The sequence below is a fragment of the Erythrolamprus reginae genome, chromosome 8, assembly GCF_031021105.1.
Source record: "Erythrolamprus reginae isolate rEryReg1 chromosome 8, rEryReg1.hap1, whole genome shotgun sequence".
Lineage (NCBI taxonomy): Eukaryota > Metazoa > Chordata > Lepidosauria > Squamata > Dipsadidae > Erythrolamprus > Erythrolamprus reginae.
In genome coordinates, this window is record NC_091957.1 from 6,958,727 (window position 1) to 6,972,916 (window position 14,190).

General features: G+C 42.5%; 1 protein-coding gene across 1 annotated transcript in view; it reads left to right on the top strand.

Moving 5' to 3' along the window:
- The window catches only part of NIBAN2 (niban apoptosis regulator 2), an 87,876-nt gene that overhangs the window by 60,372 nt on the left and 13,314 nt on the right, over window positions 1–14,190 (top strand). Inside the window, exons 5-9 of the mRNA XM_070758736.1 lie at window positions 206–373; window positions 3,298–3,413; window positions 7,056–7,160; window positions 12,525–12,687; window positions 14,139–14,190. The exon at window positions 14,139–14,190 is cut by the window's right edge and continues 136 nt beyond it. Coding sequence (XP_070614837.1) covers window positions 206–373; window positions 3,298–3,413; window positions 7,056–7,160; window positions 12,525–12,687; window positions 14,139–14,190 — 604 coding nt within the window. The remainder of the gene's footprint in view (window positions 1–205; window positions 374–3,297; window positions 3,414–7,055; window positions 7,161–12,524; window positions 12,688–14,138) is intronic.

A 14,190-nucleotide genomic window follows, 5' to 3' on the forward strand; every position in this document is an offset into this window, starting at 1 on the left:
GATGTGTTTGCTTCTTGCTCTTCGCTCCTGAATCTCTGGGCAAATTATCATTGGTATTCAGTCTGGAATCCCCATCTGGCTCACACATGTGCTTCAACCACACCCAACAGGAATATCTGGCTCCACAAGCATCACACACAGGTTTTGCTGTGCTCGAGCGGTGGCCAGGTTGCTCACTGTGTTGTTGTTGTTGTTTCCCCTCCAGGTTCTCCCTCCAAGTCGAGCCATGCTTCCATCATCAAGTGTCCCACCCAGTTCCCCATCATCCTTTGGCATCCTTACGCCCGCCATTACTACTTTTGTGTGATGACCGGCAAGGAACAGGAGAAGTGGAAGGCCATTTTTCAAGATTGTGTGCGCCACTGCAACAACGGTACATTTGACGAGACTCCTATGTGGTTGTTCTGCCCCAGCTGTGGACTAGAGCAGTGATGGGCATCCTATGGCATGGGTGCCACAGCTGCCACGTGGAGACATACCTGTTGGCACGCAAACCATTGCCCTAGCTCTGTTCAGCCGGGCTCTATGGTATGAGCCTCCCGAAAATTCAAGGGTAAAAAATTCAGACACACACACACTTGAAAAATCACAAAATTCCGAGCTTTTATTTCTTTCCGAATGGGTTTGCACACATTATTTGTTTTTACATTGATTCCTATTGGAAAATTGCTTCTATTTACCAACATTGCTTCTACTTAAGAACCTAGTCACGGAACGGATTAAGTTCTTAAGTAGAGGTACCCCTGTACTCTAAATGTGGTCTCACCATCGATTTGTACAGAGGCAAAACAATTCAATTCAATTCAATTTATTAGATTTGTATGCCGCCCCTCTCTGAAGACTCAGGGCGGCTCACAACAACAATAAAAACAGTATAACAATGGAACAAATCTAATAATAAAATTACATTAAAAAATCCCAACAATTTAAAAACTATACAACACATACATACCAAACATAAAATATAAGAAAGCCTGGGGGAGATGTCTTAATTCCCCCATGCCTGGTGATATAGGTGGGTCTTGAGTAACTTGCGAAAGACAAGGAGGGTGGGGGCCGTTCTAATCTCCGGGGGCAGTTGATTCCAGAGGGCCGGGGCCACCACAGAGAAGGCTCTTCGCCTGGGGCCCGCCAAACGACATTGTTTGGTCGACGGGACCCGGAGAAGGCCAACTCTGTGGGACCTTATCGGCCGCTAGGATTTGTGCGGTAGAAGGCGGTTCCGGAGGTACAACACTTGCCGACCTATTTTCAATTCCCTTCCTAATAATGCCAAGCATGGAATTTGCTTTTTTAAAGTGCTGCTGCGCACTGGGTTGATGCCTTCATTGAGCTACCCACGAAAACCCCCAAATCCCTTTCTTGGGTTGTCTCAGAAAGCTTGGTCCCCATCAATTGACAGAGAATAGGTTGATCCTCTCAAAGTCCCTCATCTCCACTTTGCAGGCTGGGAACCTGTCCCTGCCCAGGGTGAAGCTGTGTCGTTGGTAGACGGGGTGGCATTTTGTATCCCATGAGCTCCACACATCCTGCTCTGCTTGGCAGGTTTCCCCCACACTCGGGGGCCCTGCTGGAATGCGCTGTGCAGGAGGAAAAGCTTCTAAAAACAGCTCTGCCAATAAAAAGCGATCCATCATTCTCCTCGCTGGCTCCTTAAGGGAGAACCTCCCTCTGAAATTTGCAGACTGGGCAGAACCTGTCCACCCAGCTCACAATAGCTGCCCTGTTTTTCTCTCTCTCTCCCTCTCCCTCTTTCCGTGTCTCTTTCTCTCTCTCTCCCTCAATTTCTCTCTCTTCCAATCTCTCTCTCTCCCCCCTCTCTCGCCCTTTCTTTCTCTCTCCCCCTCTGTCTCTCTCCTTCTCTCTCCCTCTCTGTCTCTCTCCCTCTCTTCCTCTCGTGTCTTTTCTTTTTTCTCTCTTCCTCTGTCCTCCTTTCTGTTCTTCTGTCTTCTCTCTTCTCTCTTCTTCTCTTTCTTTCTCTTCCTCTCTTTCTCTCTCTTCCTCTCCTGTGTCTCTTTCTCCCTCTCTTTCTCTCACTCCCCCCTCTCTCCCTTTCTTTCTCTCTCCCTCCCTCACTCTCTCTCTCTCCTTCTCCGTCTCTTTCTCCCCCCTCTCTGTCTCTCATTCTCTTTCTGTCTCTCTCTCTCTCTCTCTCTCTCTCTCTCTCTCCCTTTCTTTCTTTCTTTCTCTCCCTCTCTTTCTCCCCCCTCTCTTTCTTTCTGTCTCTTTCTCTCTCTCTCTCTTTTCTCCCTTTCTCTCTCTCACTCTACACCAGTAGTTCCTAACCTTTTTTTGCACATGCCTCACCTAAGCATCTCTAAAATCCTCATCCCCCCCTCGGGACATACACTGTAAGTCTTGATATTCAAAAAGTGAAGTCCTACTCATGTGGAAGAAGCCTAAAAAGCCATTAACTTGGTTTAAACAAGGTTCCAATTGCCCTATTAAAAATCAAATTAGGCCCCACTTTGGGAACCAGGGCTCTACACACACAAGCCAACTGGATGAAGAAATCTGGGAGTTGAAGTCCACAAGTCCCAGTGGGTGAGGAATTCTGAGAGTTGAAGTCCAAAAGTCCCAGGAAGGAGGAAGGAGAGGAGAGGAGAGGAGAGGAGGGGAGAGGTTGGGCCAAAGTTGCCACTCACTCATTTCTCCATTGCCTCTCCAGTTCCCCAGGCCTTTCTCCCGAATCATAAAGAAGGAATCCCAGACATGCCATTGGGGAAAACATGTCAAGGCAACCCCTTCCTTCCTTCCTTCCTTCCTTCCTTCCTTCCTTCCTTCCTTCCTTCCTTCCTTCATTGATTCGCTCCCTCTTTTTTCTTTCATCTTATTCTTATTCTTCTCTTCTGCCCTCCTTTCTCCTTCCCCCATTCTTCCTTTTTCTCATTCTTATTCTTCTCTCCTTCTGTCCTTCTCCTCTTCCCTTCTTCCTTCTTGCAATTCTTATTCTTCTATTCTTCTTATTCTCTTCTGCTGTCCTTCTCCTTTCTCCTCCCTCTTTCTTCTTTCGTCTCATTCTTATTCTTTTCTTCTGCCCTCCTCTTCCCCCTTTCTCCTTTTGTCTTATTCTCCTAATTCTTCTCTTCCTTTGCCCTCCTCTTCCTTCTCCGCCACCACTTCAGGTCCCCATGGAGAGACGTCCACCCTAGACCTTTTTTGAGAGTGATCTTTGGACAGAAATCTTCTCAGCTGTGTCTAAATTCATCACATGGGGGTCCCTAGTCCTTTGAATTCTTTTCTTAGATTGAGGAGTGAAATAACTTTAGCTGCCTCTTTCTGCTTCGCTCCTGCCAGGAATTTCAGAAGAGTCCAAAGTTGAGGCTCCTGCATTCACCGACGCTGTGCGGATGTATCGCCAGTCAAAGGAGCAATACGGTACCTGGGACATGCTTTGTGGCAACGAAGCCCAGGTGAGTTACGTTATTTGTAAGTGGACCAATTTTTTTTTCAATGAAAAGGGGGATGAAAAAAATGTAAGAAAAAAGTACGTCAATAAACAAAACATTTTATTAATTCAAGCAAAAATACACTAATGATGCTTACATCCCTTTTAATTATTTAATCCAACGAGTATTTTTCCATTCAATGAATATTTTTTGTCAATACATCGTTTTCTAACAACATATTGGAAATTTCGGAGCAAGAATATTGAATTTTACGGTAAGGGATGCAGCTAGAATATCAACATTCAATCTTGATTTCTTGCTTGTAATTTAAAATCATTTAAATTATTTTACAGTTGTGTTTATTCATTCATTCATTCATTTATTTATTTATTTATTTATTAGATTTGTATGCCGCCCCTCTCCGTAGACTCGGGGCGGCTAACAACAGTAATAAACAGCATGTAACAAATCTAATGTTTAAAATAATTAAAAAACCCTTATTAAAACCAAACATACACACAACATACCCTGTTGAAAACAGGGTTGCATAAAATTGAATTAATGAATTAATAAAACATGAATTGTACTTACCTGAGTATAATATTCACTGAGAAAGAAATAATTTCGTATTTCCGTTAGAAGTAAACACGAAGTATAATATAGAACTGGGGTGGCGCAGCAGGCAGAGTGCTATACTAAAGGCCACTGAAGCTGACTGTAGATCTGTAGGTCAGCGGTTCAAATCTCATCACCGGCTCAAGGTTGACTCAGCCTTCCATCCTTCCAAGGTGGGTAAAATGAGGACCCAGATTGTGGGGGCAATAAGCTGGCTCTGTTTAAAAGTGCTGTTGGTAACCTGTTGTAAGCCGCCCTGAGTCTAAGGAGAGGGGCGGCATAAAAATCAAATAGATAGATAGATAGATAGATAGATAGATAGATAGATAGATAGATAGATAGATAGATAGATAGATAGATAGATAGATAGATAGGAGGTTCTCCTGTGCCCTGTGCATACATTTCATAATCGCATCTTTCTGAACTGTACCATCACATGGCCCTAATTTAAAAAGGACATTGATAAACTGGAGCAAGTCAAGTCCTTTCTAAATCAAAGGAGAGTTACAAGGACGGTGAGTGGTCTGGAAACCATGTACTATGAGGAACGGTTAAAGGATCTAGGGATGTTTAATCTGCAAAGGAGAAGACTGAGAGGAGACTTGATAACTGTCTACAAATATCTGAAGGGCTGTCACAGAGCAGAGGGATCAGCATTGTTCTCATTAGCACACGGAAGGACTAGAAACAATGGATTTAGATTAGATATCAGAAAAAACTTTCTAACATTAAGGGTGATAAACCAGTGGAACAGTTTGCCAGAGGAGGTGGTGGGCTCGCCTTCATTGGAGGTCATCTTTCTGGGATGGTTTAAGGAATCCTGCATTGAGCAGGGGGTTGGACCCGATGACCCTGGAGGTCCCTTCCAACTCTATGATTCTATGACGCATAACAGTTCGGCACGGCATCTCTGAATACAGAGATTAACAGATTAGTTTTAAAATATCCAAAAGGAAGAAAGGTAGTGTTCTGTCTGGGTCCCTCCAGAAGCAAACACCAACCCAAAAAGAGAAGCCAGGCACACTGGTAAAAATCAAAGGCAGTTTATAGAATTCAAAGCAAACACAGGTAACAGAAAATGTCCTTACAAACAGGAACACGCTGAAACTTCAAAGATGTTTCACGAAGGCCATGAAGTAAAACAGGATTCTTGCTGTCAAAAACAACGCTGGAGATAACAAACATACGCCTCCCCCAAGTCTTCCAGTCTTCTAGGCCACAAGCCAAGATCAGAGACGCCAAGAAGCAAAGCAGGGTCACAGAACTTCCAGTTGATAACGCTCCACATGGCTGAAAGGGCTTGCCTGCCTTTTAAACCCTGCTGAGGAGAACCACACCCAAACCCAGCTGTTGCCAATTCAGTGATGCCAATACCTTTCTAATTGGTCCCGTCTGAGCTGCACGTCGCTGTCTCATGTCAATTATAGCCTGTGCTTCCTCATCCAATGAGGCCAGGCTCTCAGGCTGCTCCCCCTCATCCTCTTCCTGACTTTCCTCTCCCCCGTCTGCCTGGTCCTCCCCCTCCTGTTCACTGTCCTCCTTCTCCTTGCCTGGATCCAGCAGAGACGCAGCCGGTCCCTGAGGAGCCTCAGGCTGAATCACAACAGGTAGAAGGAGAGAACCTACAATAGAAGGACTGTCCTCCCTAAAGGAGGATGATTGGTCACCTTAGTATTTGGAAAGCCTTTGCTCTGAGTTTCAGGGTGATTAGGATGGGCTTGTCGACTTCCAAAGCCCTCTGACTTAAATGCATGCAACTTTGGGTAATTTTAAATAATTAGGACACAGAAGCTGGGATTGATTAGCCGCTGGCCAATTTTCCTTCCACTGTTGGAACAGTTGAGCAGGCCAAGAGTTGTGTTGGCAGTTTGGTGCCTTTGGCTCTGGGATGACTTGAGTGGAAGTTGTTATCAAGAGGCTTGGTGGGTTGAGACTTGCCGTCTCTGTCATCCCACCCTGTGTGTTGGGTTGCACACCCACACTCGAGGCTCCGTTGAGGCACGGGTTCAAAAGTCTAGTAGTAGTAGTATTGTCATCCCCAGGGAAGTAGGGATGTAGCAGAGTGTGGAATTTTGTTTGGCACTGCAGGGGAGGGAGGGAAGGAAGGAAGGAAGATGGGAGGGAGAAAAGGGAAGGAAGAAGAAAAAGAGAAGGAAGGAATGGAGGGAAGAAAAGGGAGGGAAGGAAGGAAGGAAGATGGGAGGGAGGAAAGGGAAGGAAGGAAGAAGAAAAAGGGAAGGAAGGAAAGAAGGAGAAAAAGGGGGATGGAGGGAGGGAGTAAAGTGACGGAAGGAAAGTAGGGGAGTAGGATAGGGGAGCAGAGAATCCTTGCCTTGTGGATCTTTCATTTCTGCCGCACGAATCCCAGCAACCGGTTAGGTCCCACAGAGTTGGCCTTCTCCGGGTCCTGTTGATGAAACAATGTCGTCTGGCGGGACCCAGGGGAAGAGCCTTCTCTGTGGTGGCCCCGACCCTCTGGAATCAACTCCCCCAGAGATTAGAACTGCCCCCATCCTCCTTGCCTTTCGCAAACTCTTTAAAACCCACCTCTGCCGTCAGGCATGGGGAAATTGATTCCCCTGGGCCGTTTTTGTTTTATGTATGGTTTGTATGAGATGTATGATTGTTTTTTATTTTGAGGGTTTAAAATTGTTTTAATTCATGGATTTGTACTGTTTTTGTTGTTGTGAGCCGCTCCGAGTCTCCGGAGAGGCGTGGCATACAAAAAAATAAAGTAAAATAAAGTAAAGTAAAGTAAATAAAATAATAAAATAAAATAAAATAGTAAATAAAATAAAATAAAATAATAAAATAAATAAAATAAAATAATATAATAAAATAATAAAATTAAATAAATAAATAAATAAATAAATAAATAAATAAATAAATAAATAAATTCCCCACATTTGACTCCTCTTCCTTCTAAGTGAGAAAGTTTTGGGACGAGGGGAAAGAAAGAATAAACCAATAATAAAACAAAGCTGTCTGTGAAACAGCAGGCCAATGGGGGTGTGCTTGTGACTGACAGGCTGTGATTCTTTCGTTGTCTAGATCTTGAGCAATCTGGTGATGGAGGAGCTCCTGCCTGAGCTGAAGAATACGATCGGTCCCCGGCTGAAGGGCAAAGATCAAGAGAGACAACGGGCATGGATTCAGGTAGGGACTATACAATGGAGGAGAGAGAGAGAAGAGATTGAGAATATAGAGAAGGAAAAGGAGAAGATGGAGGAGAAAATGAAGAAGGGGAAATGGAGAAGGAGAAGAAGATAGAGAAGGAATGGAGAAGGAAAAAGAGAAGAAGATAGAGGAGAAGATTGATGAGGAGGTGAAGATAGAGGAGAACAAGAAAGAGAAGGGGAAGATTGAAAGGGGAGAAGGGGAAGATAGAGAAGAAGGATAAGATAGATGGAAAGGGGGAAGAAAAAATAGAAGAAAAGATAGATAAAAAGGTGAAGGCAGAGAAGGAGAATATAGAGAAGGAAGAGGAGATAGATAAGACAAGGAGAAATGAGAGAAGGAGAAAATAGAGGAGAAAATGAAGAAGGGAAATGAGAAAGGAAGAAGGGGAAGATGGAGAAGGAAAAAGAGAGGGAGAAGATAAGAAGATTGATGAGGTGAAGATAGAGGAGAACAAGAAAGAGAAGGGGAAGATTGAGAAGGAAGAGGCGAATGGGGAGAAGAAGATAAGGAGGTGAAGATAGAGAAGGGAGAGGAGATAGATAAGGAGAAGGAGAAACAAGAAAAGGAGAAAATAGAGGAGAAAATGAAGGGAAATGAAAAATAAGGTGAAGATGGGGATGGAGATAGATAAGGAGAAGATAAGAGTAGGAGAAGATAAGAGAAGGAAAAAGGGAAGGAAAAAGAGAAGTTCTCCTTGATAGAGGAGAACAAGAAAGAGAAGGGGAAGATTGAGAAGGAAGAGGCGGGTGGGGAGAAGAAGATAAGGAGGTGGAGATAGAGAAGGAGAAGGAGAAACGAGAAAATGAGAAAATAGAGGAGAAAATGAAGAAGGAAAATGAAAAATAAGGTGAAGATGGGGAAGGAGATAGATAAGGAGAAGATAAGAGAAGGAGGAGAAGATAAGAGAAGGAAAAAGGGAAGGAGAAGATAGAGGAGAAGAAGACTGATAAGGAGGTAAAGATAGATTAGAAGGAGAATATATAAAAGGAGAAAACAGATAAGAAACAGGAGGAGAAAGAGGAAAAGTATGGAAACCCTTCTTATTCTTGTAGTCTAAATTTTATAACGCTCCACCCAAGTGCCTCTCGAAATTCTGCTTCTTCCGTGTGGCCCCAATGATGATCGGAGACATTTGGTTCTTTACTTGGGTGTGCTCCACTCCCGTAGGACGTTTTCCCTCTCTCTAAAGTTCATTTTTGCACTTTTGCAAAGCTTGGAGTTGCGCCAAGCCTGGGAAAAATCTCCCTCTTTGTGCCCAGCTGCTGACATTTTCCACACTGAACAAAAACTGTGGCAGAATTGTGAGAATCTGGGACTTCCCCCGTGCTGTTTGCCAGAGGCTGATGACTCTGCTCTAAATATTTATTTGCCTGGTGTCAGGTGCATGAAATATGCCTGAGAATAAATTACTGCTATTGTTTATTCAATTTACAAATTTATTGCTTTGCCCGGAGGTTGGAATAATAAAGACAGAATACGTTATTATACGGGCCTCTTCCTCAACCTTTGGAGAACCCAACCTTGTTTCTTTGCATTCCATTTGTAAGTGACTAGTCCTCTTGATTGCAAAAGTGAGCTCACCTTCGTGGGATGGGAGCAGGAGGGCTGCAAATTCCAGAAGCAGAGAGTAATCTGGGAGGAAGATGTAGTTTTGCTGAACCTAGCAGGAAATCTCTTCCCCTCCTTGAAATATCGTGGTGTAGAAATCTTGTGCCCATATAGTTGGCCCTGTTCAATTTTTAATGTGACTTTTTTGGGATGGATGGAAGGACAAATGATAGAGATTGATAGATTGATAACTGGATGGATGGACAAACATGATAGAGATGTATTGATTAATAAACTGAGGATGGATGGATGGATTTATAGGTAGGTAGGTAGGTAGGTAGGTAGATAGATAGATAGATAGATAGATAGATAGATAGATAGATAGATAGATAGATAGATAGATAGATAGAAGAAGGGTTGGCAGATGCATGGGTAGGTGGGTGAATAGATGATAGAGACAGATTGATTGATAAACATGAAAGATGATGGACAGGCATAATATTGATTAATAAATGATGGATGGATGGACGGACAAATGATAGCAATAGATAGACTAGTGAAGGATGAATGGGTAGAGCTAGACTGACAGACTAATGGGAGGGTGGAAGGGTGGATAGGTAGGTAGATACCATAGAAGGATCGATGGGTATATAGTTGGATACATGGATGGATGGATGATGGGTGAATCGATGGATGGATGGGTGCGTGGGTGGGTAGATAAAATGATAGATTGATAGATGGATGAATGAAAAGATAGATAGATAGATAGATGATAGATAGATAGATAAGATAGATAGATAAGATAGATGGATGGATGGATGGATAGATAGAGAGAGAGAGAGAGAGAGAGAGAGAGAGAGAGAGAGAGAGATAGATAGATAGATAGATTAGACAGATAGATTAGACAGATAGATTAGACAGACAGACAGACACACACACACACACACACACATTTGCAGACTGATGTTACTGCAGGCTTTTGACTTGGTAAAACAAGGAATCTCAGTTTTTAATTCTGTTTATGTGCGGGTGTCGTTAGGCATGACCTCATTTTGGTATAAAAATTCTTCTTCTATTTCCCTCCCTGCCTTTTCAAAAAAAAAAAATCCAAAAACCTACTCCCGCACACCTTTCTGTATGAAGTTGATCAATATCTGGACTGCCCGCCAGGTACAAAGCTAAAATAAAACCCTAACCTTCCTTCCAGCCAGTTTCCCTACTGGGACACCTTGAGGTCTAAAAAGCATCATCCGAGAAATGTCTTTGAAAAAAATACGATAAGATGGCGATAAGGAGCAAGAAACAGGCTGGGTGGGTTTCAGTTTATAGCTATAGGGTAGTGATGGCGAATCTTTTCATCACAGAGTGCCCAAACCAGAATGTGTGTACATGTACATGCAGGTGCCTGCACCAGAGCACTAGAAACCCAAAGACCAGTTGGGTGGCATGCCTGTTTTTTGGCCAGTTTTGTCAGTTTTTTGGGCTGTTTTCAGGCTGTTTTGGGCCCCCAAAATGGCCTGAAAATGGCCTGTTTTTCACGCTGTTTTGAGACGCAACAAAATGGTGGAAAAATGGCCTAAAATGGCCACAAAATGTTTATTTATTTATTTTATTTATAAAATGGCCTGCTTTTTGGTCAATTTCACTGGCTGGGGAATTCTGGGAGTTGAAGTCCAAATACCTTCAAGTTGCCAAGGTTGGGAAACACTGCTCTAGAGAGTGAAATGACCTTCCCCAAGGCCGAAAATCAGATGGCTAGCACGCGCATGCATGTGCCCTCCATGTGCCATCTGTGGGATGCGTGCCACAGGTTCACCATCACTGCTATAGGGCAATGATGGCGAACCTTTTTTTCCTTTGGTGCCGAAAGAATATGTGTGTATGCTATCAGGCCTTTGAGAGTGCCCACACCCATAATTCAATGCCTGGGGAGAGCATAAACAACTTCCCCCGACCCCTGGAGACCCTCTGGAGGCCGGAAATGGCCTGTTTCCCAATTTCTGGAGGCCCCAGTAGGCTCTCTGGAAGCCAAAAACTCCCTCCCAGAGCCTCTGTGCAAGCCAAAAATCAGCTGGCCGGCACACGCATACACATTGGAGCTGAGCTAGGGCAATGGCTCATGTGCTAGCAGATATGGCTCCATGTGCCACCTGTGGCACCCGTGCCATAGGTTCACCATCACTACATGATTCTTGACAAATGTATATTTTATTTTATGTACGCTGAGAGCATATGCACCAAGACAAATTCCTTGTGTGTCCAATCACACTTGGCCAATAAAATTCTATTCTATTCTATTCTATTCTATTCTATTCTACTATAGGTTGTCCAGTCTCCAGGTGTATTTAGCTTTTAGTTAATTGAGATAATTCTGTCTCAAAATGTCAGGCTTTTTGTGTGTGTAGGGAGGGAGATAAACACATTCCTTAAAAAGGATAAATATTGCCATGTGAGCCGTTTGTAAAAATTGCCCACACAGAATCCTACTTTTAAAAGCAAATGCTCAGCTCTCGATGTTTTGCTTGGTGAATGCATTACAGCTTTGTCTTCCAGGGCACTGATATCTCCCCGTCGATGAAAGAAACCCTGTCTTTTTAATAAACTTCCCTGTTTCCTTGCCCAGGACTTCTTCCCATAATATACAGTATCCTGTAATATGTCTAGATTATATGTCAGGGCTGTCTGTGGGTGGGTGGATCCTGCAGGAATGCCAAGAAAAACAAGATGTTTGAGCTGGCTTCCCTGGAAAATTTAACTTTTTCTTAAGGGTCGGTGTTTCTATGAAAAGTAGTGTTGGCTTGAAACTTTAGAAAGCAGTGAAGACGAAAAGGATAGCTGATCTGATGCATACAACTCACAATACCAAGATGCCTAGATCCATCCTTCCTTCCTTCCCTCCGTCCTCTCCCTTCTCCCTTCCTTCCTCCTCTCATTCCTGTCACCTTCCTTCCTCCTTTCATTCACATCTCTTTCCATTCATCCATCATTCTTCTTTCTTTCCTTTCATCCCTCCCTCCCTCCTTCCTCCCCTTCTCCCATATCCCTTCCTTTCTTTCTTCTCTCATTCATGTCTCCCTCCCTCCCTCCTTCCTTCCTTCTCTCCTTCCTCTCCCTTCTCCCTCCTTTCCTCCTCTCATTCCTGTCACCTTCCTTCCTCCTTTCATTCACATCTCTTTCCATCCATCCATCATTCTTCTTTCTTTCCTTTCATCCCTCCCTCCCTCCTTCCTCCCCTTCTCCCATATCCCTTCCTTTCTTTCTTCTCTCATTCATGTCTCCTTCCCTCCCTCCCTCCCTCCTTCCTTCCTTCTATCCTTCCTCTCCCTTCTCCCTTCCTTCCTCCTCTCATTCCTGTCACCTTCCTTCCTCCTTTCATTCACATCTCTTTCCATCCATCCATCATTCTTCTTTCTTTCCTTTCATCCCTCCCTCCCTCCTTCCTTCCCTTCTCCCATATCCCTTCCTTTCTTTCTTCTCTCATTCATGTCTCCCTCCCTCCCTCCCTCCCTCCTTCCTTCCATTTTTATAACCTGTGGCTTATTCCAAGTTGAGGACCGGAACTGCCTTCCTATAAAATAAACATCAACATGGAATGTACAGTTAGTTTATAACAAGTCTTCATTTATTTTCCTTTGTCGTTTGTCCATTGCATTCTTTCTTGTGTTTTTGCTAGAACCCCCTCCTGCCCCCCCTTCCCCACCAAAATAAAGAGATAAATAATGATAAAGCTCCTTCTTTGGGTTGGCTGATCTCATTTTTCCTTACAACCCTCCATTGTTCCCTTTTTGGTAGATCTCGGACGCCGTGTATAGGATGGTATGCGACCAGGCGACCACCCATTACGATTCCTTAGTGGCCAAATGTGAGCTTCAGATCCCTGAAATGAAGGGCATCATCCGGACCGATATGGATCAGATCATTCAGTCCAAGGAACATCTGGCCAACAAAATCCGAGGTGAGTTATAGCAATGGATTTTGACTGCTAATTGTAGATTTTTCTTCCGTGTAATATCCAGTTGACCTTCTTGAATAATTCCAGGTACTAGTATTAGATTATATTAGAAGAGAAGAGAACATAGAAAAGAAAATAGAATAGAATAGACGATAGAATAGAAAATAGAATAGAGTTATAAGATAACAATTTATTTAGACAGAAGGTTTTAAATTTAACTCTTAGCTCTGATATATTTGTTTTGGTATTGATATACATCTTGAAATAATAGAGTTCATTTAAACAGAATGATTATATGATGTAAATATAATAAGAGCATGGTGAATATATGTCGACATAATGATGTAAAATACGATGTACTTACTCTTCCTCCCTTTGTATATTTCTGTAAATTTAATAAAAACTGTTTTTAAAAAAAGAAAATAGAATAGAAGATAGAATAGAATAGAATAGAAATAGAACAGAACAGAATAGAAGATAGAATAGAATAGAATAGAAGATGGAATAGAAAATAGAATAAAATAGAAGATAGAATAGAATAGAATAGAAGATAGAATAGAATAGAATAGGAAATAGAGTAGAAATACTGTAGAACAGAATAGAATAGAAGAATAGAAAATAGAATAGAATAAAATAGAACAGAATAGAATAGAATAATATTGGAATGAATAATAGAATAGAATTAGAATAGAATAGAATAAGCAGAGTTAGAAAGGATCTTGGAGGTCATCTAGTCCAACCCCCTGCTTAGGCAGGAGACCCTACCCCGATTCAGACAAATGGTCATCCAACATCTTCTTTAAAACTACAAGTGGGACTGATTTTATTGTTGGATGGAAAAAATGGAAAAGTTCAAAATGGATCGTTAAAATAAAAGACGTAACGATTGAGGAGAAAGAAATAGAAGCTTAGATATCGGGAGGAAAGAAAAAAAGGGAGAAAGAGGGAAAGACCTATTTGAAAGGATGTATAGAAACTGCAAATGAATTGTTAATATTAGCTATATAAGTATGAATAAGTATTAATGAATATCCTGAGAAATGTAAACGGACTTGTCACCTAACATCCACTATTTTTAAATGTTCTTTGTTATATGTATTTGTAAAAAAAAAAAATTCTATTAAAAAAAAATCCTTCAAGTGTTGGAGCATTCACAACTTCTGGAGTCAAATTCTGTCCCACGGACTAATTGTTCTAACCGTCAGGAATTTTCTCCTTAGTTCTAAGTTGCTTCTCTCCTTAATTAGTTTCCACCCGTTGCTTCTTGTCCTACCATATTATTTCATCCCCCCAGTACAGAAAAAGATACAGAGAAGAACAACAAAAATTATTAGAGGTCAATCCTTGCAACTACCGGCTCAGTGAACCTGATGTAAAACATCCGATTCACCCGAACTGGTTCGAACCACTACTGGAAAGCGGGTCTTAGTTGTCCTTCTATTCTTCTCCTCCAGCCTCCGTCTTCTCCAAAGCTGAGGTCTGCCTCCGAAATCACGTCCAACCCTA